The sequence below is a fragment of the Ictidomys tridecemlineatus genome, chromosome 3 (genome assembly GCF_052094955.1).
Source record: "Ictidomys tridecemlineatus isolate mIctTri1 chromosome 3, mIctTri1.hap1, whole genome shotgun sequence".
Classification (NCBI taxonomy): domain Eukaryota; kingdom Metazoa; phylum Chordata; class Mammalia; order Rodentia; family Sciuridae; genus Ictidomys; species Ictidomys tridecemlineatus.
Window position 1 is genome coordinate 188,197,295 of NC_135479.1, and position 27,670 is coordinate 188,224,964.

General features: G+C 33.7%; 1 protein-coding gene across 19 annotated transcripts in view; it reads right to left on the bottom strand.

Annotated features, from left to right (window-relative positions):
• Positions 1–5,326: 5,326 nt before the first annotated feature.
• Robo2 (roundabout guidance receptor 2) overlaps positions 5,327–27,670 on the bottom strand; it is a 1,537,051-nt gene continuing 1,514,707 nt past the window's right edge. For 5 of the 19 annotated variants that reach the window (XM_078044445.1, XM_078044442.1, XM_078044444.1 and 2 more), the window contains 5 exons: positions 21,990–22,172; positions 19,631–19,804; positions 12,912–13,184; positions 10,929–11,129; positions 5,327–9,196 (listed from right to left, as the gene is read on the bottom strand). In XM_078044445.1, the coding sequence (XP_077900571.1) occupies positions 9,195–9,196; positions 10,929–11,129; positions 12,912–13,184; positions 19,631–19,804; positions 21,990–22,172 (833 nt within the window). In that variant the 3' untranslated portion in view covers positions 5,327–9,194. Of the gene's footprint in view, positions 9,197–10,928; positions 11,130–12,911; positions 13,185–19,630; positions 19,805–21,989; positions 22,173–25,851; positions 27,659–27,670 lie in introns of those variants that run through there. The other 14 variants (XM_078044450.1, XM_078044449.1, XM_078044453.1 and 11 more) reach the window with 6 other exon arrangements.

Sequence of the window (27,670 nt, forward strand, 5' to 3'; positions counted from 1 at the left end):
TTAGGGTCCTGGGGGAAGGTGGAATGGGAGGGAGGATATGTGGGACGACTATGTTTTGCTTTCAATGTTTTTCCCTACTAAGTTATTGTATGTCATTATCTTTATTTTCATTCATCTGTTCTTTGCAGGATATAGCATTATTTGTTTGTGCTCCTTTGTGGTTGGTCCTCAGGCAGATCATTGTTGCAAAATTCATCATCATTGTGTGTTGTTCTTCATTTTCCCTAATGAAGTTTCTGTTGGTGCCCTGGGGTCTGGTTTGGCTTTGTTACATTCAATTGAATGTGTGTAGAAAGTCACTTTGACCCATTTTGGACTGTTCTCATCATAATTGGTCCCATTCTGCTTTCGTCTGGTATGTGATGTTGTTTACATGAAGTCACACACTTTCTTAATGGAAATACTTTATACTCCATTTTAATTATAATATTTGTTTAGTTTGCAGACTTAGGATTACCTAGCATTCTTAATTTTGACTCTTCCTGCATACCTAGAAAGGTGGAATACACAGAATTTGAAAGGATAATTGACCCTTCTCACTTATAAAAGCATAAATCCCCATAGAGGAGCAAAACCATTCCTCTCCATGTGGAAAAGGAAGCATATGGAGCAGGCATACTAACCTTTCATCTGTTTTACTTTAGGTTTCACTAATAATTCCAGACATTAGTTGAATTTGGGAGAATTTTATTCCATGTGCCCTTTAATCCACTACATTGCTGCACTATATTCCATTGTTATTTTTTAAACATTCTGTACCATTGAGTACTTTATTTCCTTTGTCATTTGCTATTCTATATTTATTCTGTGTATACTATGCTGTGCTATATTATGGATCAGTGTGTTTGCTCAGGGAAGATGAAGTGCTCATTAAATCTTCTGTCTGGAAGAAATGGAGACTCGTACAGCATTATTCAGCCTGGAATCTGGCTTGCCTCCTAGAGTCTGAGTTAGGTGCCCATTTTCCTTACTTCATTGAAGTATCATATTGTGTATTTATCATAGTTAGATTCCACCAAAGTCAAATGTTGGCTCAGATAACCAATTTCCTCATCAGACTCAAGTTTCCTATAGGTTAGGGACTGTGCTGTGTTTTCTTCTTCCCTTCTTTCTGAGTGCTTTTCAGTTCTTTCCTTTCAAGGCCAGCCTGCATTCTGCTTCCACTGGTTTCTGATTACCATACAACCCTCACTGCCCACTGGCTGCCGTACCATACTTTCTCTCACTGTTGACGCTCCAGATTTATTTCTGTGACATTTGTCAAATTACATCACTTGTTTAATTTTCTGCTTCCAATAGAATATTCACTCTATGCCTTTTATCACCCCGACTAAGTTATAATGAGAGCTTATTATACATCAATCTTCTCCCCACTACACTGTGCCATGCACAGCATGACACATGTTCATTCACTCCAAAACAGCATTTGGTCAAACGAAATACCCCTTCCTTCATAAGTTACAACATATATGTGTATGAACTAAATGATAGACAGTATGAAAATATTTGTGTACCTGAGTGTGTGTATGGATATATACATAGAAATGTATCCTTTATCAAATAGAAATTGAGATTATTTGAAGCTTTATTTAATCTGAGATGCTTTTCTAGATACTCAAAGTTTTTGTAAGGTGCCCTTTTTCCTTACCCATTAGTATGTTCATCTATTTTAGATTCTAATGATTGAAAATTATTTTTATATGTGTGTGCTCGAATACATTTATTGACTACCTATTACATTGTAAGCATTATAATCTTTTACTTGGGAATTTATCAAAGGAAATCCAAACTATCTTTCTACTTGAGCTTCATTGGGAAAAGCAGTTCTTATCTTCATCATAGATTTTAATGTTTTTTTTTTTTTTTTTCTTCCCAGAGTTGGAATTGAACCCAGGGCTTCATGCACACTAGGCTAGCCCTAGTTATATTCCCAGCCCAATTTTTAACTTGTAATACAATATTCAAATAGTTTTAGTAGGAGTTAGCTGATATTGAATACACTAATTTCTTTAAATACTTTGTTGCCATGCATATATAAGGATTTCTCTTATACATTTAAAAAATAACATCTCTGTTACTGATGAATTTAATTCTTGGTAAATGGTTACTTGCATGAGAAAGGGTTACATATTTATTGAAAATACTACTCCTTTTTCTTAAGTTGAATATTAGCCTTATGTGTCTTCCCCCCACCACCCAGGCTGCTTCCATTTGCCTGTTTCATCTTTTAGTAGAGCCATTACCCATTGGTAATTGTTTTTAAATCACCCTGTTAGGATATTTAAATTTATTGATTGCACCAATCTACCATCATTCAAAATTAATCAAGCAAATTTAAATCTTTATATTCTCTATTCCACTTTCATTTCTATGATAATATTAGCATCTTTGTACTCACTGCCAGTGAAAGTTTGTATAATGGTAACCCTTCACTTTCACTTCTGAGCATCTATATTTAGCAATTTCTGAGTATTCTGATTTTTGTAGTTTCTATTTAGCTATATTTCAAATTCTACTGGGACTTAGTTCTATTATTATCTTACTGAGATAAGTCTTTTTCCCTTAAATTTCGTGTTATCCATTATTAATTTTAGCAAAACTCCACTTTATGTAGAGCCTAGTGATAATCAAGCAATAATCTTAAAAAATAAATAATTATTCTTTTGTGGGAGGTAGGAGATATGAACTGGGGGTGGGGAAAGATAATGAGTCTATTTTTATGCTTTAGTTTTAGCCTAATGATTTCAAGTGTTCAGAGCAGAGAATTGTGGAAATGCTGAGGAACACGATGCACTGATACCTGTTGAGAAAGCGCAGAATACTGATCTCAATTAAGTTCTTGAAACATAATTTAATGATTTAATAACTCACTTTTTTCATCACCTCCACAGAGTTCCTGGGATTTGCATGATTCTTGCCCATGAGTTAAATTGGTTAAAAAAAATATGCAGCAAGGTATGGCATGAGATACCTTTGGGGTCACTAAAGAGTCTGATGGCAGAATAGGTACTACAGATCCTGGAAGAGTGTTAATCCCATGAGGTGTCCCAGAACAAAGGGTTTTATGTCACATAAGATTTGGACAGAAGTGTAAATAAGTCAGGCAGTGTAGAAAACTCTTTATATATTCAAACCTCGAGCTTTAGCCTCTTTCTTAGTTTTTAAAATAACTTTTAATATCCCACATACTATTTTTGAGAAAGACTAGAACAAGGGTAATTTGATGGGAGTTTGAGATACGAATGATGCTAACACAGAATTTATTGTATGAAATGTATTTGAAAGCTTTGTTTTTTGGGTCTTTCCCATTAACATAAAAACATTACTCAAAACAATACTTTCTTAAAAATCAGGGCAAGATTTAATAAGATATTAATCTATTTCTCAAGACAAGAATTATTTCCTTTTAAAGCACTCTGAATATTTAATTCTAAGCACTGTGTCTCAGTGCTCGCTTGCAAAAAGAATAAAAACAAGAACTACATTTGACAGAAACAAATTATTGAAAAATGGGTCTAGAAAAATATTGTCTGAAAATTGTTAAAAAAAAATGTGTGCTATAAAGCCTGTATCTGTCCAGGTATTATTATTATTATTATTTTTTTTTTTTTTTTGGAAAGAGTACTATGGTACTATGGTCTAAGGGCAGTTATAGTAACCTGCAAGGGATATTGATTTTAGTATAAGGTCACAGTATCTGATGTGAAAATGTAGCTTTCTTTGGTTAAGATATCTGAGATACACATATATACCTAAAGACATGCATATAATATTATACACATAGATATATATTCAGATATTCACATATCTTGGTTATATCTAGTCAGATATCTTGGACGTGAGGTTATATGTAAATATATATAAAAATATAGGTGTATATATACATATACACCTATATATATATATATATCCCCTCCCTTGTAGTTTGACTACTGCAAAAGGAAAGTGTTGACTAGAAAATGCAAAGACATGCCATATTTCTAATTCTTCATAAATTAAACACATAGCCATAGGATATGTTTGCCCCTGTTTCTGTGACTCTGGACAGGCTTGTGACACTTCCAGGTATCAAATTCCTACTCTCTGTCCATGAGACGGCACTGAATTCATACAGATAAAAAAGAGTTTGGGATAACATGCTGTCTGTCACCAGCTAGCCTTTTTATATACCTTTCCCTTTATACTCGTAAAACTTGGTTTTCTTTCATTTGCATAGTTTTATTTCGCATTTCTGTTGTAGAGTGAGGTTTAGCTTGACCTCTGCTGCTTTCCATGGGAGAGAGAGAATTCATTTTCACAAATTAAAGATTCTAAATAATATTTTTATATGAATGATTTTCTGAAATATTAAAATATATATTTTCCTTAACTAATATCTACAGTAATCAAGATAAAATAGTGTGTTTTTTAAAATAACCTTTGTGATAATTTTGTATTTTTGCCATGTGTAGGTGTTTCTACAATACAACAAAATTCAATAAAGCAATGTTTTCTTTATAATTGGTTTGTTTTTCATCATATTGATAACTGTAGGTTTTCATCTTTAACCCCCACATAGTATGTATCACCACTATATTATATTAAGGCAACATTATTTGTAATTACTTTAAGAGCATTTTATGATGCATCTAAGTTAAATAGATCTCTAAAATGTATTGTCCATTTACCATGTGTTTTTAAGGCTATTTTTAAATGAATGAATTCATCTTTTATCTTTTACTATTTGCTTTTTACAGTTACTGAGATAATTATTTTTAAAAACTCAGAAACTTCTTTTGGAGAATTATATCCTACAGTTATAGTTTACCATGAAGAATGGTGAAGTATTTATAAAGTACAATAAGATAGAATATTATTCTTTTGTACCCGTCTGTCCCCGAGGTAATTGTTCAATATCCAACATTTCAAACAATTATAATTAACTATTCTAAAGCAATTAAGAAGTATGTACTTGCTTGTAATTCTCATATTTACTTACACTTAAAAATAATTCATTAAAGTAATTCTGTTGAGAAACGTTTGTGGTAATTTTAACTATCTAAAGGTCATTATGGTGTGGTGGAGGCTTCAGATCTGGAAAACAGTGCTGATAGAATGAGCTGTGAAATTTCAGCTACAGGTCATGGTATCAATCATTGTATTTTAATAACTTTTATAGGTCAATGCCAATTCCTAGCTGTCACTTTTCAACCCATACCTGAATTAGAAGACAAGATTATTCATTTTGCTACAAAATATTAATGTGAAGACCTAAAAGTGACAAAATAGTCTATTTTTGGTTTGTCTACAAGCAAGTTTGTTTTACATTAAATGGCTTTTTTACAAATTTGAAATGTGAATATATTTTATTTTTTCCCAGTGAGTACACAATACACAATTGTTTGACAATACTATTAACCAATGTTATGCCAATTTCTTTGCCAATCTAACATCAAATGAAACACATTAAGATTTTGGACGCTGTTTGGTGACTTAAACAAACTACAGTTTTAAAAAAAATGCATCTATAAAACAAAGTATAAAAAGTCTACCCACGGCCACAGAATCCCTTATCTTGCAACACTTTTAAAGTCACAATAAATGCTTTTAAAATTATGGAATTAAAAAGAATTAGTAAATTGCATGTCATGTAAAGAAATGCATGGTGCTTCATTTGAAGTACACATTATAAAGAAGGAAAATAAAAGTAACTTCACCTCTAAGATAATGTGGAAAGACATGTAGCTTTACACCAATTCTTGTCATGTAACTCTATAAACACAATATACAGAAGCAGATGAAGAAACTAACATTAGTGAATATTATGGTTCTGCATATCTTTAATACTGACACACAATTGCTTTCCAGTGGAGATAATCCACCGTTTGGAGCTCATTGGCATCATTATTGTTTTATTGTCAATGAACAGTTACATATTTTTATTGAGTAGAAATTAGGAAGTGTTCCACCGAAGCACATACAAACTTTCAACTCAAATTCAATTGAAAATATATTTAAATACCCAGAGCATTAAACTATGACATAGAACACCATTAAATCTGCTATTCAAAGCAAGTAAACTTGCAATGGTTTTACTTCCCTTTGGTTGTATGATAACTTAACATGTTGGTCCTCATTTTCTTATATTCTCTCTTGAATTGGATGCAAATCCTCTGAAGGGATCAATTATTTTCATGCCCCTGTACTATCCTAACTTTTTAAAAAATGGCATGGAAAAGATTTAGAGGAGGGTGGGTTGACTCCCCGGCATACACTGGCATACCTGAGTTTGGGCACTGACATGGTTATTTTCTCCAAAGAGACTTTACCCGTTATAAATGAAGCAGTACTTGTGTCTGTCTTGACTTCACAGCAGTGTTGCCTGTAAGTGCAAGGTAAGTTACATTCTCTCCCACCCACGTTTCCTTCTGATGGCTTTTGTAGGCTCTGGTTAGCCAAGTGAGCTCAGTGAATTTCTAATCACATTCATTCAATCAGCTACACAATGAAAATCTACAAAGGTTCTCTTTTAGATTTGTGTTATTCTGTTGACATTCTGGCTTGTACTGACTGGTAGCTTTATACATGTATCATGTTGATGAAGATTTCTGATTTTTAAGAGTGTTCCTGAATTTATATAGCCATAGCATGTTATTTTGCTCTCTATAAAAGGATGATCATATTGGGTGGAAGATTTGTTGGGCCAATTTATTTAAAACTAGGTTTAATGGGCAACATGGGTTATTCTAAAAGAACATTCCAAGTAACCACAGGGTTTGTATTGCATTACCTAACTGTTAATTTTTTGTGTACTCAAGACAATCAGGAAGGTATGATGCTATGTTCCAATTATTCTACATGTCATCTACATAAAGACATATTTTTTAAGTCTTGGTTTATTAATTGCCTACAAATGCCAGTTACCAGGAGTCAAGAATCTGTATAATCTATGTGATAAAATTTTAGACTAAATTCAGTGATTGAGGAGAAAAAAGATGAAACACAAATGAATGTAACTTCTTAGATATTTGTTTTGAAGTAAAGAAGGTGAATTAAGGAACTTCACAAATGAAAAATAAATTCCTCACATCTTAGAGTTGTGAATAATTATGTATTCATTTTTTTGCAGAAGCTTTTTCTCCTCTCCCAGTCTCTTTATCCCAGAGAAATCAAACTGCATGAAAATCCAGGCACTGATGGTAGAAAGTTGATAAAGTGTTTAATAAGTGTGTCTCAGAATTCCTTTTCTCTTCAGTGAAGAAATGAACTACACACGACACCAAGAAGATGTTGGGGCCCATAAAGAACATCACATTCTAGGCTTGCCTGTGCTGATGCAGTCTCAGGGAATTCAAAAGATGGAGCCATTGAACTATGTCATCCCTTTGCTATGACAACAGGACATGAACCGGTGACCGAGCCAATAATGCAGAGTGTGAGACTTATTAAAGGGTCTCCTACTTGAGAACTGATCCTGATTGTTACATCAAATAGTTTTGAAGTACTGAATATATCATAGGAAAAACATAAGAAAATATAGTCAGAGCTAGAATTTAAGATTGTGTAGGTAGCACATGGGAAAAATGTCACAAGTGGGAATTTCAGGAAGGTTATCTTCTACTTGACTGATTGACTATACATGTACAGTAGCTAACATATATTTCAAAGTCACATTTATTTTGAGCATACATAACTGATGTTCAGGAACTTCTTGTTCTCAAAGTCGTGAAAACAAATGAGGCAGGACACTGTTATTAATGTCCACTTACAAGATTTGGTTTTATTTAAAAAGTGTATAAACATGCATTTTTTTCCTCCTTTTTAATTTTTCTATTCAATTTACTCATTCAAAATGGGTCAAACAGATTTTAGTTGGTAGCCAATTTCTGAGAATGTACCATCAAATATTTATTACGATAAACTTACGGACGGTGAACTGAACATACTCTGAGCACTGCTTTTTAAGCACTTGCAATTTGGCTCTACGTTTGGTGAAATCAACTTTACGTCTTAGTCAAATGAAACACAAAGTTGTATATAGACTGCATTTTTTTTCAATCATGAATTTAAGTGATGCAGTTTTATCCTCTAGTGTGTACTGTACATGTATTAGAAAGACAAAACAAGATATTGCAATAGATTTCATGTTTGGAAGCAGCCTGAGTATGTCCTAATAATAAATTGCTTCTTTACTTGCTAGATAGTCTCGAGTTCATTTTGTTTGTTTCCTTGGGGAACTTCATGTTATATTCTGACTTAATGAGTTGGAGAGATTAATTATGGTAATTCAGAAAATGCTGTTTTAAAAAGCTGTAATATAAATACAGCTCTTGTGAAACACCTTAATTTCCTTTTGCTTGTCGCCATTCTCAGATGGGTCAATTACAATGACAGGTAAAGTTGATTCTAAATAAAACTTTAATTATCTTTTTTTTAAAGCAAGTTTAGTACATCTTTGCTACCTGCATATTTTAATGCATATTCAGCCTAAAGACTTAAAATTCCTTCTTTTGACCCCTTGCTTTTGTCAATAGCAATATCCATCTTTCTTCTCTTAAAAACAGACTCAATTCCTGATGTTCAGACTTTGCCAACACCATTGTTCCTTTGCATCTTCCTATTTCTACACCCCAACTGAAAACCATCTAACAGGATGGGTTACACCAGCATTATCCAACCTAGCTTACAGTACAGAAACCCCCTTCACATTCAATCTTTTCTTCATGTCATGAGGAGTAGAGATTTGTGCTTATCACCAAATAAAATTGCAGTGCAAAATTTAAACATAAAAGTTACACAATTAAAAGTTAATATATGGCACCACAGCCTATTAATTCACATATAGTACAACAGACCAATAAGAACAGACAATAATAGGAACAGAGCTAAAAAGAGTGAGCTTGCATAGCAATGCACAAAAGAAATTATATACAGAGGAAAATCCTTTTCTTCCTGGAGGGCGAGTTTTGTTTTCTTTCTTTTTTTTTTATATACTCCTGACAAGAAAGAGTTAAGGTGGGTGGTGTACTTAAGAGAAGAACACAAGTAAAATATCTGTGGGATATGTGTGGCTGTGTGTCTTTACATTGCATTTACAGTTCTTTTAATAGTACATAAATAAAAGAAATTGTTCATTGCACTGTTTAGTGTCATCACGTCCATGAGTTGGGACCTGATGGTCCTTCAGAGCAGCTTTGTATGTCTCCTCTCAGTTACTCTAAAAAGAGATGGAAACAAAAGTCAGGAATAAAGCTCAAGAGTTAAATGATGCATTCTTCTATCCTGACCCGCATAATCAAAATCAGAGCAACCGGATAGTAAATGAAGATGAGGTCATCAGAAAGATCTTGGTGAGTTTGTGCAATTCATTTTCGTTGAACCAGAAAAACAAGGAAAATAGAAACACTGTAGAATCTGGAGATTTAAAATTCAACTAGAGCTCTATTTTTTTTTTCACTCCTTGCACACCTACGATTATTTCAATATAAAATTTAAAGAAAATTTCAAGTACCCATGGGCCAAATGAAAAATTATAAATAAATCTTAATACTGATCAGATTAATAATAGCCAATAATGATAACTCAGATCCATAAACAACAAGTTTGAAACTATTTTCCCTTTTCATTATCTCATGAGCTCCTCCAGCCTGTGATGTGAGCATAATGGTAATCATAAACTATTTTTCCACGAGGAATTCAAGAGATCAGAAAAGTAGCTTTGTCTTCTCATGAGCCATAATCAGGCAAGTGGTTGAGAACATGAGAAGCCATGGCTGTTCTGTTAACAGCCTTGGTTAAGCTGAATTCAAAGAAGCAGTTGACAATGTTAAGCAGGCATCATTCTGATAGGGAATAGGGAGTTGGTAAATTTCCTGATGAAATTAACACAAATTCAATGTTTTTAAATCGACGTACTGTGACATCCCTATTTTTCACCATTACCTCATATTTTTATATTTAGAAAATATGAAATCCAATGCCAGTTCTTCATACAAAAAGATAAACTTAATCAATAGCTATATCATTATAATTAAAATATTGTGAACTAACTCAAATCAAAGATCAAATTTTTTTTAAGATTGACTCGATAAATTAAAAAAAAATGAATGAAGAGCAAATAAATGAAGAATAGGAGGAACTCCTAAGAAGACTCTTTAAAGTACCAAAGGGCTAGAATTTCTCTCTTTTTAATTGTGCTGAGTTTAAAAGAGCAAGAAAAGTACCCAGTGAACTACATTTAATTTAACTTGTAAGTGTTGAGACTAATTGCCCACATTTAAACAATTTTTTGTTGTTTTATGGTTGTTTTTTTGATGCTGGGGTTTGAACTACGGGTGCTCTATCCTGAGCTACATCCCCAGCCTTTGTTATATTTTATTTTGAAACAGAGTCTTACTAAATTGCCCAGGTTGTCCTCAAGCTTGTGATCCTCTTGCCTCGGCCTCTGGTAGCTAGAATTACAGGTGTGCACCACCATGTTTAAAGTAATTCTTATGTAGCATAAATCAACTTGAAATATAAATAAAATATTTATGTCATTGACCTGCTGTAAATAGCAATCATCTACGTTATGACCAAACTTGTTAAAAAATCATTGATTTTTTTTTCCTGTAGCAGGGAAAAGAAAGTTTTCTATCATTCTTAAATTTGTTTAATATGAAAATATTACTAATCTAATATACTTTCTGAATCACAATAAACCGTTATTTTTATTATTTTGGTACTGGGGATTGAACTCAGGGATGAGCTACCCTTGAACTACTAAGCCCAGGGCTTTTATTTTTCATTTTGAGACAGGGTCCTGTTGAGTAGCTGATGGTTTCACTAAATTGCTGAGGCTGGCCTCAAACTTGGAATTCTCCTACCTCAGCCTCCTATGTCTTAGGGATTACAGCTGTGCCACAACATGCTTGGCTATGATAGCCTTTTAAGTGACCTAAAACACTTACATAATTCACCTGTAAACTGTCCTTGACTATTTGAGCCCATATATCCTATGTCAAGAAGGTCACTGGCATTGCGCTGGTGGCCTCCCCTCAACACTTCCGGTTTCCTGGGTCCAGTGGATCCTTTAGAAGAAGCTGTTCCTGATGAGCTGTGGCCACCTGGAGATGGGAAACTGGGCTTGCTATAGGGCACCAAGGCCTCCTCTGAAAAAGAAAAAAAAAAAAACCATAAAGGGCTAAATTGAACTGCAGCCCTGGAAAATGACACAAATTTAACTCTTACAAGTTAAGCTCAGAATGGACCATTTTACTGTTTCGTTCTTTACTAAAATTAAAATTAGGAGGTTTAATCAAGACCGGATATTAAAGGAATTTCCATGTGCAAGCAACATTTCCTACAATAGGAACTGAAGCAGGATTAAATTAAAAGAGATCTTGGGATAAGTATACAATGTTGTATATTATTTGCAAAACTTAAATTCATTATAAAAGTGAGCAGCTTACAGGAACTACTTTGTTTCAAAAAAAAAAAAAGCATATCTTAAAATAATTTCTAGAGTTCAATGAGGCTTCAATATTCCCATCAAAACAGAAGGAATGTGGTTTTGGTTTAAACCACAGCAATATTTTCTCAATCAATTTAGATAAAGAATTATGTATTAGCTAATTAAATAAGCTTCTTAAATTTCTGTTGTTGCTTGGGACATAAATATATTAATTGAAAGGCTAGGAATTTCATTAAAAGATAAACCCACCCAATTTTAACAAATGTGATAATATTCATTTTATATATTGTCTCCCTGCAAATAACTGATCAAATATATTATAAATAATTATTTAATATTTTGAATCATTCCTTCATTCTTCTTTCCTCCTCTCTTTATTTCTTACCTCTCTCTTCCTGTCTTTCTCTAGCTCTTTCTTTTCATCTCTCCACATCTTCCTTTCCACCCCAACTAACTCTATTTCTTTCTTTCTTTTGAGGTATTGGCCATTAACAAGTGATTAGATGATGAAAAAATGTTGGCTGAATTTACTGTTTCTTGCCTTAGATAGTCTTTAATGACAGGGATCACATAATTTTTCTCTCACAGCTTGAATGGTCAACCATTCCTAAACATTTCAGTAAATCTAGATATTGAAATTGTCATCTTCTGGCCCTTGCACAAATTGAATTTTTCAAAAACTTGAGCACAGTGTTGTAACAAAATGTAATTACAGAAATGCATGGGGAGAGGACTTGTCTAATAAAGATTGAGCCCAAATGAATAAGGAATGTGTTTCAAAAGTTATGTGCATGTGTATATGTTTATTAATACTCAGTAAATCCTGATGCAAGATATTCCAAAAAATGCAATAGCCCCACCCCTAATTAATGTCCAATCGGAAACCATGAAACTTATGTTCTAACATTTCCAGGAAGTGTGATTTATAAACAAGAGCATTTCTTGTCCCCATGTGAACAGTCATTTACATTTAATCAGTTGGGGGAGGTGTAAGCCCAGTTAACCTTTTCCAACATGAGGTCTGTGGTTGGGCATTTACTTGTAAATTTATAATCTCAATTAATTCACCTAATTGACTGACAGGAGCTCTCCTTTCAAATGACTGGTTCCTTCTGTCAAAATGACAATCTCCTTGAAGGTAGAGATTAAACTGACAAAAAAGCTGGAATTTAGTGGTCTTAAAGCTACTCAATAGAAACAGTAAAAGGCAAAAAAGCCAAAATTGTCTCCTGAGACCGTAGATGAAGGCTGGAGACCTCTTGGATTCAAAGACCTATGGAGAGGTTAATTTGAGGAGCAATCACCACTGTAATCAGTCTCAAGGAACATGCCTGTGAGCTCTGCTGAGAAATTCCAACTTCACTTACTGACTTAAGGCAAATATTTCTCGGATGCCCTTAAACAACTGCCATTTCTGGAATACCTGGTAGAAAATAAAAGGGTCACAGCCCACACTTGCTTGGGACTGTGCAGAACACACCTGATCCAACCCCTTGTTTGTGTGGGGCTTTCCGTGTGTCTTCTTGGCGTTCTGTGGAGCTTATCCATTCCTGGGTTTGTCGTTGCCACTCTAGGGAGGTTTTGGCTGGACAATCCAAGGAGCTCTTTGTGTCTTCTAAGCTGGAGGCATGTTGTCTCTCTAGAGAGCTTCCTTTTCTCTCTGTTGAGTTTTCCACATGACCAGCATGCTGGCTCGGGCCTATTTGCTGCCTTAAACCCTGACCTGGTGGGGGATCTGGTGGTGGTGGAAGATCTAAAAATTTTGAATAATGTTTAGAATGGACTAAAATTTAATGAAAAAATACAGGTTTTAGTTCAAGTTGGAAAAGAAAACAAAACAAAAAAAAAAAAACCTCTTGCCCTCGTACAAGTATCACCCATGCAAAAAAATAAAAACAAACAAAAGAAAAAAAAAACAGAGAAAAATAAAAGTCAATTATTGATATGTAAAATGCATATTATTGGTCTCTCTGCTGTCTTCTACCACAGCATCATTGAAATAAAATTGACTGGATTCATCCAACTGTTAAACATGGAAAGTGTTTTCAATTGCACACTGGGGCTAACATTCAAGGTTAAAGGGCAACTTAAGGGTCATAATTCATTTTCGACCTTCCCTTTTCAAAGTAGAAATACTATGGCAAAAAAATAGAATAATAAGATCACTAGAAATTCTAGCAGCTGTGCTAATAAAAGAACAAAAGCCAGCCTGCCAATCTCCATAGGAAACATCACCCTTGGGAAATTAAGAACTATATGCCGTATCATATGCAACATATGATTGCCTTTACCCAAGTATGTGGCACATTTAGCAATAGTCAAAGGGTTAAGCTAACATTTATTAAATGCAATTAACATTCTGCCTGACAACCAATTCTGGCTATTCGTTTCATGAGTTAGCTAATGAGTTACAACTAATATATTATAATCTTCCAATGTATTAATTTTAATAAGTAATAACCAATGTTCAGCATACAGATTGAATATGCTTTATGGTACTAGAGTTGGCAATATATCACGGAAATTTGAGAAGTAGTGGAATAGATAATTTTTCAGAAACGCTTTTTAAATTAAATATCGGAAATGAAAAACTTAAAAGTTCAAATATCAGCAAATTTTTCATTTTCCTTTTCTTAGCTCTTCATATCTTCAGCTTTGTGTCTTGACAGTCTTCCACTGTGAAATCATATTTCCTTCCTTAAATATTACACTAGCTGAAATGATTTATTTTTTTTTTCCTTTGGTATTGGGCATTGAACTCAGGGGAATTTTGCCACTGAGCTGCATCCCCAGTGTTTTTTATTTGTTATTTTGAGGTAGGTTTCGTAAGTTGTTGAGAGTCTCATTAAATGCTAAGGATTGAGGCCAGACTCAAACTTGTGACTCTCCTGACTCAGCCTCCTGAGTCATTGGTATCATAGGTGAGCATCACAACACCCAGCTTTAAAATAATTTTTAAATCTTTCTAAATATTCATTTAGATTGAATTATTATGGTTTTGTGTATGCTATTGCGTACTTCTTAGTTTATCCTTAGAGTATTGGCAATTATGTCATTCACTCATAAAAAGCAAAAATCATGTATAGTATTTATTTCATTAATTAGAAGATACTATACTTAATACAGCATTGTTATGACACTTTTATAACCAGGTTCTTATTTCTAATAATATTATCTATGAATTTTAAAGGGAAAAGTATAAATTTCCTATATACAAAAAATAGCTTTTTCAAAGAAATGTTAAACTAGACTTTCTAAGATTTATACTTTGTCTTAGGAGCAAAATGATATTATTCTCCACTGCACAGAGAATCTGGAGCACCCAGGTTGGATGGTTACTAGTTCTTATGTATACCTTATATATTGTGAATTTCTAATTATTGAGGGGAACAGTGTCTCTGTCTGGGAAAATGAGGTTTTATTCCAAACATTTCTTCCAAGATGAAAAGCTAATATGATGTTGAGATATCTCTTTGTTGGATAATCCAATGAGTTTGGGACTCCCATCACTATACATTATTATAAATGCAAATTAATTATTTCATTTGAGTTATTGGTCTTAGAGAGACAGCAAGGAGAAATTATAAAATTTGCTTCCAAAATAACAGATCTTATCATTGATTTTTACTCTCCATCAGAGCAGCTTAATTTCTAAAATGGTCAAAATGGTATCTGCTTATGCCAGCTAAAATTCTGAAGACTATTTAATTCAACCTGAAATTATATAGCTTCATAATTAAGTAATATCCTTGAAGATTGTGTCTTCTAAGAAGAAAGGGCATTGCAAGCACTTTGAAATAAACCAACGGGAAAGGGAAATGGAATTGCAAATGGCTATAGAAAAATAAAAACATATAATCAAATACATTTTATCTAAATTAAATTTATTATTCAATTCTAGGTTGATTCATTTCAACTAAGTCAATTCACTAAAGAGTATCTTACTAGCCTACTGAGAATTAGCTATTGTCAGGTGACCACAATTCCATGACATAAAGGGTTGTTAGTTATTGTCTTCATTTTTTAGCTGAGAAACTGGGATCACAAAGAAATGAAGTATCACCATTCTGGATCTCTCCTCCTATGAACTGCAGACTCTTCTAGCCAAATCCACATGGGACAATTCCACTTAGACATTTAGAAAACTTTTCAAATTGCCCATATCAGAACTGAAATCTAGTGCCTCCTTTATAAAATGTGTGTCTTGCATGGTATGCCTCTTCTCTACCTGTGGCAATTTTATCCTACAAGTTCACCAAAGCTATGAAGTGACCTTTATAGCCTTGCTTTACTAATTTTATTAACAAGACCTGTGATCACCATTTCCAGAATTCCTCATTTCTCATCCCTTTCACTTATTTCTGACTTGGTATGAACCACCATTGTCTATCCCCTATATTGCTTCTACAGCCTCCTATGTATGTTTTACACCTTTTCCCCACTAAATGTAATACAACAGTGGAGACGATCTTTTTAAAAAGAAAAATAGAGAAGATCATGTCACTCCTCTGCTCCCCACCACTCCCTGCCCCTCTCTCCAGTAGCTTCCCACTCAACATACTGTAAGGCTGATTGCATCACTACAGCTTCAAGGTCCTACATCACATGTGCTCTTTTGCTTGTTTGACTTCATGTTCTGTTTTGTTTCTATGCTTGCTCTAGTCGTTTTCCTCCCCTAACATTTTTGGTAAATAAGCCCCAGATTTTATTGCTGTTTTCTTATGTGTTCGAAGGACCTTTCCTTGGATATCTTTGCTTTCATTCTTCTAGTCTTTTCTCCAATGTCACCTTGTATGTGAGGCCTTCCCTAAAAAACATTCTTAAAAATATTTCTTTCCTACCTCCGTACTTCTCAACTTCTTTCCCTTTTGTCTTTTTCCTCATGGCAATGATCACCCTCTTATCAACTGCTTTTTTATATTCATGTATTACTGTTGGTCTTTATCTTCCTACACTCAAATATAAGCTCCATGAAACCATAGGATTTTTGTCTATCTGGCGCCTCTTGCCTTCCATGTGGAATATATTTAATATATATTTTAAGGGGTAAAGCTAGTATTTGACAGAGCTTGGAAAGGGCCCCTTTTCTGGACAGGGCATTAAAAACTAGGGTAAGTTTGTTGGGTAGAGAACTGCCAATTTTTACTCAGTGTGTTGACTTCAAAGATATTTTTTGATTCATTATGCAAGTGGATAGAAGATGTGGATTCATCAATGACTCCTTAGGTGTGCCTGGGTTTTGGTATAGCTTTTGGAACAGACACGGAAATATCCATTCTAATTCTTCTTCTGGGACACATGGAGGATACTTTCTAGTACTAGACACCATGGGAGAGAGATTTTGATAATGACATATGAGACATGACATAGCTTCTTGCCATTAGAAACTCCCAATGATCACCCATCATCTGTCTTTGCCTCACTCAGAAACCATAAAGATTTCTGAAAATAATGCCATCTCAATCCTGGAGAGGCCTACACCCTTACATTACTGCTTAGAGGAGAGCCACCTGACCTTGATAGATGAGTGTGTCAATAAGAAAGTATCTTTTACTGTGCCAAGACACTGAGGGTTAGAGGTTGTTTGGTAAAGCAGCTAGCAATAATTACCCTAATTAATATAGCCATAAAACACTATTGTAAAATCTATAATGTAAAAGTTTTATTGTAAAGTGTCCATACACTATAAACTACTAGGCAGCAATCTTCCCCAAAAGAACAGTTTGATTTTATGTAAAGAAGTTATGAATTATTCCTGACACATGGATTCATATCATGTAAGTGCTAAGTCATAAGCATGTATTGTAGAATAACAATATTCTTAAGGCCTCCAAAATAAATGTCCTTGTTTCACAATTAAATGTGTCTGGATTGCACATGTGGGAAGATATGTGAGCCAAATTTCCTTTGCAATATCACTTAAAATATATCTACTAACAACACATAATTGTTAATCACTTTTCAAAATTGAAATTTAGGCACCTAATTTTTTAGAAAGATAAGCAATATATTGATCATGATTTAAACTAGGAGGAAGATAGTTTTATGTGAACATATTGAAAAATCTTGCAGAAAAAGGATTATAGAAGAAAAAAGAGCACTCTATTTTGTATATTTAAATTTTATGCCATCCACCTATACTACATATGGTCTTCAAAGGTTTGTAAAAAGAACACACTATATTTTTCTCTGTTGCCACAATATTCTGAGCAGAAAAAAATATATAAAATTATTAATTCTCAAAGTTTTGAGTAGCATATCAGTGAGAGCAGTCTTTTGTACTTAGAGTGAATAAGATCAACACTGTAAACTGTTCTAAGTGCTCAACTAATCTCCAGAGCATCTGAAGCAGAAAGGTTTTGTTCACCACAGGGTATCTATTTAGAGAGAATGAAAAACTCAATTGGACCCTTAACCTTCATATTCCATAGAAACACTTCCCAATGAAAACAAAATAAGCAGGATATATGAACAAACCTGAAAGCTTTTAGAACAAGCATGTTTGGCTTTTTTAAGCCTTCTTAGCATTACACGGTGACAAAAGAAAGCACAAAGATGGCTTCCTGACAGAGTGCCCCTTCCCACAAAGGAAAATGTTTTTTTTCCAAACAAGCTTCATTCTGTTTCATAATGATAGATGTAAGAGTGCTAAGGACTAGGTCATAGCTTCTCAAAGCTGGATGTCCATTAAATTTAACCCATGGAGCTTCAAAACTTCCTATAATAGGATTATACCTCAGAATAATCATGAATGTCTCCATGGTTTATTTGAAGATCTCCCCAAATGTTTCCAACATTCAGCATGGCTAGGTTAATCCTAGTGTTTAGTTGGACAATCTCAGGTAAAGTTTGTATGCTTATGGAAGATAAGGTTGAGAAGAGGGAAGAAACTCATTTTTGAGTCTCACTGTATACTAGGCACTTTAAATATAATTATATATCCTTAAATATACTTCATGTGTGCTTAGAATAAAGCTTCAGGATGAGTGTTTTTATTCAGACTTTAAAAGATATAATAATTAAGTGGAAAATATAGGAAATAGACTATGCTCTGAGAGCTTGTGAAATACTCATTATTGACCATGGATAACTTCCAGTAATAATATTTTCTGAAAATATTTAAGCAAATATTCAAAGATTGGCTATTCAATTAATTGACATACATTGGCAAACTATAACCTATAGGCCAAATTCTGCCACTATTTTATCAATAAAGATTTATTAGATATTAGTCGCACCCATATTTTCACTTTACTATAGCTCTACCCATGTAATACTGACAGTGCAGAGTACTTGTGGCACAGACCACATGCTCAAAAAAACCCCAAATATTTACTCTCTGAATTTCAATAGAAAAAAAATATACTAGCCCTTTGTTATGGTCCAAATGACTGTATATCCCTAAAATTCATCTGTTGAAATCCTAACCCCAGGGTGATGGTATTGGAATATGAGGGCTTCATGAGGTCATAAAGGTAAAGTTCTCATGAACGGGATTAGTGCCCTTATTAATCACACCCTAGAGAGGCCTGTTTCATCATGTGAGAAGTCATAAAAAGGTACCATCTGTAAACCAGAGTGTGAGCCCTCAAAAGATTCCAAATCAGTCAGTGCCTTGATCTTTGTACTTCCACTAATATTAGCCCAGAGAACTATGAGAAATAAATATTTCTTGTTTAGAAACTTTCTGCTGTTTATAAAGTTATACTCATGTGTTACAGCAGCCCAAGTACACACTCTTCAACTACATGACCGCTAGCATGTCTTTAAGCTCCGAAATTCACGAAACTAAAAAGTTACTAAACCATTTCAAGTTCTTTTCCAAGAGTGAAAGAGATTATAATTTCATATCATAAAATGTTCTGATACTATGACATGTGCACATGCTGCTTATGTTTTTTTTTTCTAACCTTAAAGTGGAATGTTTGCTAAAATGCAATAAAGAAAAATGCCAGAAGGGTAGAAAAATCAACAGATAAGAGTGGTACAGCTTCTCTTTCTTGGGGATTGATCATAAAGACATAATTCCAGATTGTTGAGAGAGAAGGTGTTTCACGTAAGCAAGACCATTTTGCCAGGTTTCTGCCTTGTATGTAATGAGGCAATGCCTAATCTACCATAGATATTTTAATATGAGTTAATGACCACGTAGAATGCATCTCTTCATTGAGGAAAGAAGAGGAACAGAAATCAGCCTACCATCTGTCATTCCTTCCCTTCGGTGAGGCAGTGCTGGCTGTTGGTCCATTCGCCCTCCCTTGTGTTTTTTGGTGGGCCTGGGCCTCTGACTTTGATTCAGGGCTGCGCTTGTGTTACTGTCAGTAGAAAATGGGCTGGTGGGTCGAGGTCTTTGAGAGGAGGTAAAGGATTTTCCTAGAAAGAAAACAAAGGGAATGGGGTATAGGGAATGTCATTGTAATGCACTGATATAATGTCTGTCTTGTATTTTCTGCTCTTCCTAAGGCTAAATCTGTGAACCTACCTAGAGATGCCATTGAAAGATACCAAATATTGGTGCACCTACAAAAATAAATATATGCCCTGATACATATAATGTGTTCAATTTTTATAAGCTAAGAACACCCCACCCACAAAAATATTTCAAACAATTGAACATAAAACAAGTCCACCAATCCAAAGCTTCATACTGCCTGATTAGTTTTTATATTACCTTGAATATCTTAGTGATAATTTTATAGTTATATGCAAATTCATGAAACATTATTTCTCAAAATTCAAGAGGTTATTTCTTAAATGAATTGCACCTTGTTTCATTTACTTAATCAAATTTCACCCCTGATATTTTACAAAATCTGAGTACAGTAAAAAAATGCCTTGTAGTTTTATGTGAAAAGTCTGCTCAGGTACACATGCTAAATTGACTTTACCACTTATATGCAAACAAAATGAATTCTATCTCTTAGTGGAAACTCAATAACATCAGTGTAGAGGATAGCAGGTTAAAATCACCTTGCATATCCAAAGTGAAGTAGGTATTTTGTGATTACTGTATCTGAGCAGACTTCAAATTCTCATGGACAAATGAATTGTACTATTTCCCTTTCTTGTGGTTTAGTACAAAAGAAGTGAAATTTATTCTGGGAAAAGGTTACCTAATACATTTTCAAAAATGTCTTTTAATACTGTTTATTATAGTAAGAGAAGGATGGTTTATGTTCATATATTTATTCTCTTGTCATGTTTTCATTTCATACAAACTTACCATATGTAGTTTCATTTTCCTAAGTCAATGTGACATGATGTTGCTTAATGCTTTATTAGCTATTAGCATACATGCAAGAAATGCATCTATTCTGTATAATTTATTAGTTTCCTTGCACTTTCTCACTGTTCTACTTAGAGCTAATGCCACAAAAAGCACTCAGGCAACATAGTTTTTGACTTATGCTTTATAAAGCAAGAAAATTCAAATAACAGTTATATTACAACATATTTTAGTTTGGATGCTATATGAAAATAAACCTCTGCAATGCTTGAGAAATATTTTTATTTTGCTTGAAGATATCTAATACATGCTCAAAATAAATATTGATGATATAATTCAAGATAATTTCCAAGGCTCACTTTTATAACCTGAGAGTTTAATGAAGATCAGAAGTATATCACTTTTATTTAATATTTGAACACTACAAAAATTTAAAAATGCATTTGATATTTCATTGGTTTTGTAAGAGAGCTCAGTTTAATTCATATATTACCATCCTAAATGTGAAGTTAAGAAGTACATATACAAATATTAGAGCATAATCATGTCAAAGTGTTGTTTTTTTTTTCCAGAAAAACAAATGATTACAAACTGCTAATCTATTTTTAGAATTAAGACTGCATTTCTTTCTGTGGAATGAGCAGCATGTGAAAAATGACATAATTGGTCCTTTATATTATTACTTATTACTCTCAGAAATCAATATTAAATTCTCTAAAGTACAATATACATGTAGTCATCATTTTATTCAACTTGCAAATGCAGTAGGTGTATCTTTAATTAGCATCCTTTAAAACATATAATAAATTATTGTATTAAAATCTTAGCCAAACAATAAGACCCTCAGCCATTTGAACTGTAGGATTGAAAGCCTTACACCCATTTACCCCATGCTGAGGAAGGCTTCCCAGAAACTGCATTTGTAGAAAGAGATGGGGCAAAGGAAAGTAATGAAGATAAAAGCTGAATAATTTTAATCACTAGGTTCATTATTAATGTGTGCAGATTTTGCAAAGTGTGAGTTATTGAAAATTTAATGGCAATCTGAGTTGCTGATTTGCCATAATATAAAAAGGAAGTATATTCCAATTAATCAGCAGAACCGTGAAGAGAAAGGGATATTAAGGATAGAAAGTAGTAAGTTGGAGCCTATTTTTGGCTCTGCAAAACTTGCATCAGGACAGAGTTCAGACAACAGAGCATCCCAAATGTTCATGCATATTACGGAGAGCCCTGCAGTCAGACTTGCTGAGAAAGAAGAGGAGAAAAAGGTCAGTGTCCCAAGGACAAGATTCTCTCATGCAAAGAGTGTTGACTTTGGAGTCTACCAACCTGTTCTTGTAAGGCTGGTTCCTTCCAGCCTAAAACCAGCTTTATCTGCTGCTGCCACCAGTGCTTGTGCAAAACTGCCGCTGGCAAATATGGAACCATCTGAGGAGCTACCTACACTAGATCTATGACTAGAAAAGTTACGATCCTCATCAGATGCAGAGCCCCATCCATTTACCATTGAACCTAAAAACAAATGTAGTTGTCTAGTGAGTTTGTATATATTGCATATCTCATGTGCTTGTAAACACTATACGAATGAGCAAGTACACTGCCTCTATTCCTCGCCACTTTGAAATTTCATCATGGATTCCTTAGCTAAACATTATCCCTGTTTTAAACACACTTAGTACAAATGAAAGAAGCTTGTGTAAAATCTGTATTTGTTTGAAGCACATGTGCAAGACATGTTCCAAGTGGTTAATTTTTTACATTGTTTAAATTGTTACATGATCATTTTTCCAAACAAGAACTGCTATGTGTATTTTCTACAAGTCAGGGATGAACACTCTTATTGAAACAAATTATTGTGTATTTAAACTGATCAGTGACTTGCTTGAATAAACAGTATGGGTATAATTTGAAGTTAGTTCAGATGACAATGATAATCTGCATAAAAACTTGAATACTGGACTTGTATGGACAGTTGTATATCATAGAAGATCTGGAATTATTTCAAGATTTTAAGGTGAACAGTTAATTACTGGTTAAATAACAAAATACATCAACTAAAATGTATAAATGATATCAAATCAACTAAACATAGAACATAAGGAAAATGTTAGTTTGCAAAAGTGCTATTAATTTCAATATTTCTTATGCTTTCTTTGATTTTTAATATTTGAAGAACTCTAATTTTCTCTTTAACACTGATACTTATGAAATTAGCCTTTATGGAGACTATTATCAGCATTTCTATGGATTTTCTTTTTCAAAATGAACTATGGCAGTAGAGGAAAAAAATTGCAACTTTATATTTAAAGAAAATACACTTTGAAGATATTGACAACTTTTTTTCTTCCTAGAAAGTCATTTACTATTTTATGCATATACATACACATATTAGATAAAAGCACACTGGGAACTTAACTCATTATGTAATAAAATTAAAATCGCAGTGCATATTTAAGTTGGTGTACCATTAATTCATGACACAATAAACTATCAAGTATTGTTTACCCTAACTTTTGCTTTTGTTAGAAGAGGGACAAAAAAGTACTTACAAAAAGTTAATTTAGAATTTCAAAATAAACCAAATAGGTGTTTCCAGGAAAGAGATGAAAGTCGTATGTTATAGATTATTTCTATTTCTCTAATATTTAAAAGACAGCAGTGCAGTTAAGACTTGCTACGACTCAGTATTTGAAGTGGTAGTCAGGCTGTCATGGTACAATAACACAGATTCATGCACTCTCAAGACAGAGAAAACTGAAACTGAAAGGGTTAGAATGATCTGGAAGTTAAAAGAGTGTTAAGTGTAGCAGAGAAAGATAGAGTCTTGATTCTATTTGCCAAAAGCACAAAGATATACTTTTTACTTTCCAAACAAATTCCCTTGACACAGACCACTGCAAGGAAACTGAGATAACACCAGTAACTGAGCCTCCTCTGAGAGATTCATTTCTAGGTTAATAATCACAAGTCAAGGATCAACAGCTCAAAATGAAAGAAGAAATGATGCAGTAGGCCTTGCAATATAATGCTACAGAAGATAAGAAGAAATCAAAGTGATTCAGCAAGGGGTCACAAAAGAATATGAAAGTCAAGAACTGGGAATAGTTTTAAAACATTCAAAAGCTCAGTTCCAAACCCTTCCATGTGATTTCTGTTTTTCTAAATGTCTGTGCTCACTCACCAAACAAGCATCTCCTTATTGTTATTCTCCTAATTCATCCTGACACTCCTTTTAGCTGATTTCCTTCTAGTCCCTTCTATCTTTCCTCATTGTTATCTACATTATCTTTTCAAAGCATTGATCTTTTACTTTTGTTCCTCTGTTTGAAGTCTTACCTATAACACCAATGCACATACAAAATTAGGAATCTGAGACCTCCTCCCACTATTGAGCCAGCCTACTTTTGCAGCCCATTCTGTCCCACAACTAGTGTAGTCTCACTCTCTCTCCCACACATCACTTCCCATTCCTTGACAATACTTCTGTATTGCACCAAATCTATTAATTGCTGCCAAACTTTAAAGTTCAAATAAAATACCATCTTTATCACCTGGATTCTACCTTCAACATTCTGTTAGGGTGACTTCCTCCTTTGTGTGCAAACATTGTGAATGCAGTAGTCTATGAGCTGTCTCCCTGTGTAATAGTATATTGCATATATTTTTCCTGCTCCAGGAAATAAAACTCTGGTCATTAAGAACTATCTCTTATTAATTTCAATATTTCTTGTACAAGGCCACTGTACAGTAGGAATTCAATGAACAGTGGGCATATGGAATTAAATGCATTTATTGTTTCTGTTATTCACTGTAAATTCTTTGAGTAATTATATTTGATGTACAATTTCTTAGCAATGACCTTGGTTTATTTGTAAAAGTTGCAAAAAGAATGTTCTTTCAAGCATCCTTAGAAAATTTATTAAACAAATTAGTGAATGCTTGCTGATTACTTTGGAATAATGGGAAAAACAATGACTTCTTCATGTGAGTAAGTAAAAATTGTACTATATAAGTTTTATTATATAAAATAGGATATATATTATATAATAAAGTTCATATGATGTACATCTTGGTTATGCTTTGATACTTTTGAATATCAAAGTTAAACAATATTTTCTTCCAATGAAGATGCTAAATTTCATTAAGTGGCAAGTGGAAATTTATTTGTGTGTATATATGTGACATCTCTATCCAGATTCACCCATCCTAATTCATTTAGCCCAAGTTTTTATTTTTGTTGTTGTTCTTTTAAATATTTTTTATTCCACTACTATCCACTATGATTAGCCAAGAAATTGAGTCTACTCTGGGCTTTATTTCTGTCTGCCTGCTGTGTAGTTCCACTCTGATGATCTAGCATACTGACAAATTTAGTTTCTGGATCTGCAAAATTTAGAAAAAAAATCTCCTAGGAGAAAATGAGAGAGAGAAATGAGAGAAAAAAAAAATCTCACAGCAATGTCACCAAAGAAATCCCATCTTGTAAGACTGCCCAACTTTCCCCCAAATAAACTGTCATCTCCCTGTGAAAGTGAGTCCCACACAAGAGGATTTCCATACACACATCTGCCTTACCCTAAACAGATCAGCAACTTTCCTACTTTTGTGTTTGCTCTGATTTCTCTCAATCTTTCAAGCTTTAATTTGACACATTATGGCCTCAAACATAATCAATAAATATTTAAACATATTTCAATTCATTTAAAAATGAAATTATTTTTCATTTGTTCATGAAGCTTTTCCTGATGCTCACTGACTCCCTTCTCTGGGAAGATGGAGTGGCCTGGAAGGCAGGATATCAAGTGGGTTTCGATTGATAAAGAGACAACCATCAGCCGTTCTTTTACTTGTACTTCCTATAAGAGCAAAGCTACTAGACAGATGACTTTGGAGTTAAAGACAAATATACCATAGCTATTTGGCCATATTAGGCAATGAGAACACTAATGATCCCAAGTGAAAGAGAGAAGTTAAGTTAGTTGCTTCAATAGATTGCAAACAATATAAACAGAAAGAAATCAATATTTCCTTTTCCTTTATTACTCTGCCTTTCTGGTAAGTCTTCAACTTTCCTATGAATTGGGGGTGAGATACATAGAATTAGTACCTTTGTAGGACAATTTTAAAGCAGTTTAGTCATATTGTATGAATAAAAAGGTGTATATCATACATTAAAGTTCCTCCCATAACATTGTTAGAATTTTTAACATTTATTGATTTCACCTCTCAGTCATTACAATTTTTCCTCTTACTTTTGATTTGAACATCAAGAATGATCTGAAGATTCAGGCAAACAATTATTAAAGAGAGGAGGGAAAGAAGAAGGAGGAGGAGGAGAAGAAGAAGGGTAGAAGTCCTTGAGGAGGAAGAGAAGAGGGGGAGAAAGAAGACAGTAATTGAAAGAAAACAAAAAGAGTAACTCATAAATTAAAAAGGAAGTCATTTAGTGGTAACAGTTTTTTTTTTTTTTGTAAATGTAAGCATAAACATGAAAATAAAAGTGAACACCAGGTAAAAGGAGTTCAGCCAGAGATTCTTACAAATTATATGAGATTCATATTCATTTGACACATTATAGCCCCAAACATAATCAATACATACTTAAACACTTAATGAAAAATGAATTTATGTCACATAGAGAAATTTATTTGTGTTTATGTTCTCAATCTTTCCAAATTTCTCAGCTTTAAAATTACTGAAAGGTCAAAAAATACCTCAAATGTATTCAAGTTGTTAAGGAAAAAGTGCACACAGGACATTAAGTTGTTGCTCAAATGTTACTGAACATAAAATACCATGATAAAGTGGCATCTTGCTGTGTCTCTATTACATCTTCAGCACTAAAATTAATTTATTATCAGTCATCAATTCATTTACATGTCGTTTTATGCTAAATCCTTCCTTGCTGATAAATGCTTATCCTTAGATCCATTAAGCTAGAGTAAAGTCTGTGCTTTCTAATATGACCCTGCTAATTGTTGCATTACCATTTTTATGAGATACAAAAACTAATGGTCCCCCATTTTTCGAGCCAATATTTAATCCTGAAATTCTCCCTATGAAGTTCTCATTGCCTAACTACCTGCTAAGTAAAATCTTCAACTCTAAATATCTCTGATCAAATCAATCCAAATATTGACCTCTGTTTAGAGGCAGAGAAACATTTCTAGTCTCTGGAAATTCTTTTTACACTCAAATATCTGAATATACAATAGTCCCACTTATATTCCAGAGAGAGAAAGGGGTGGAGGGTAGGTGGGAGGGAGTGGGAGGGAGGGAGGGAGGAAGGGAGAGAAATGTGTCATAAAGGAAAAGCAAAATAAACTATTAAAAAAATCTCTTCCCTTGGTTCATATAATACTTGTTAACTCATTTCAAAAAATTGTGCATAAAATATTCACTTTTCTTATCCATGAAATTCTGAAGTATATATTTAATTTCTTTTTAAAGACATCAGAAAATGATTTCCTTAATTTTAGCATTATTCTTGGAATTTGCCTTAATACTCAATTATTATGCTTTTGTAGCAGAAGCAAAGTGTGGCAAGTGTGTGGAGTGTGTGTGAGTCTGTGTAGGGAGTGAGTGTATTTGTGTGTGAGGGAGAGAAATTGTTAGGCCATTAGGCTTCACCATCTGTCAGATCAAAATTTCCAGAGTCCAAGGACCGAAAAGCTGTGTGCTCAGGTCAGATGGTGAGGATGTCTGGTTTTATTACTTTCATATTCATTCTAGTAAAAACCTCCAAAGATATAAAGTGGAAAATACAGGGCCACAATTTCCTTTCAGCTGCAGTGTTCATGTGGGATCCAACAGGCAAGGAAAATTTTATTCGTTTCACTTTACAACACTCAATCTGGGTCTTTTTGTAATCAGTGAGGCATTTAGAATCTTGACTACATGTTCAGGACATTGTCCTCTCCCTCTCTCTTCTTGCCGTTGGTCTCTTTTCATGGTGGTGTCGTTAAATTCAGGAAACACTTATCCTTGACTCCCACCACCTTGGAAGTTAG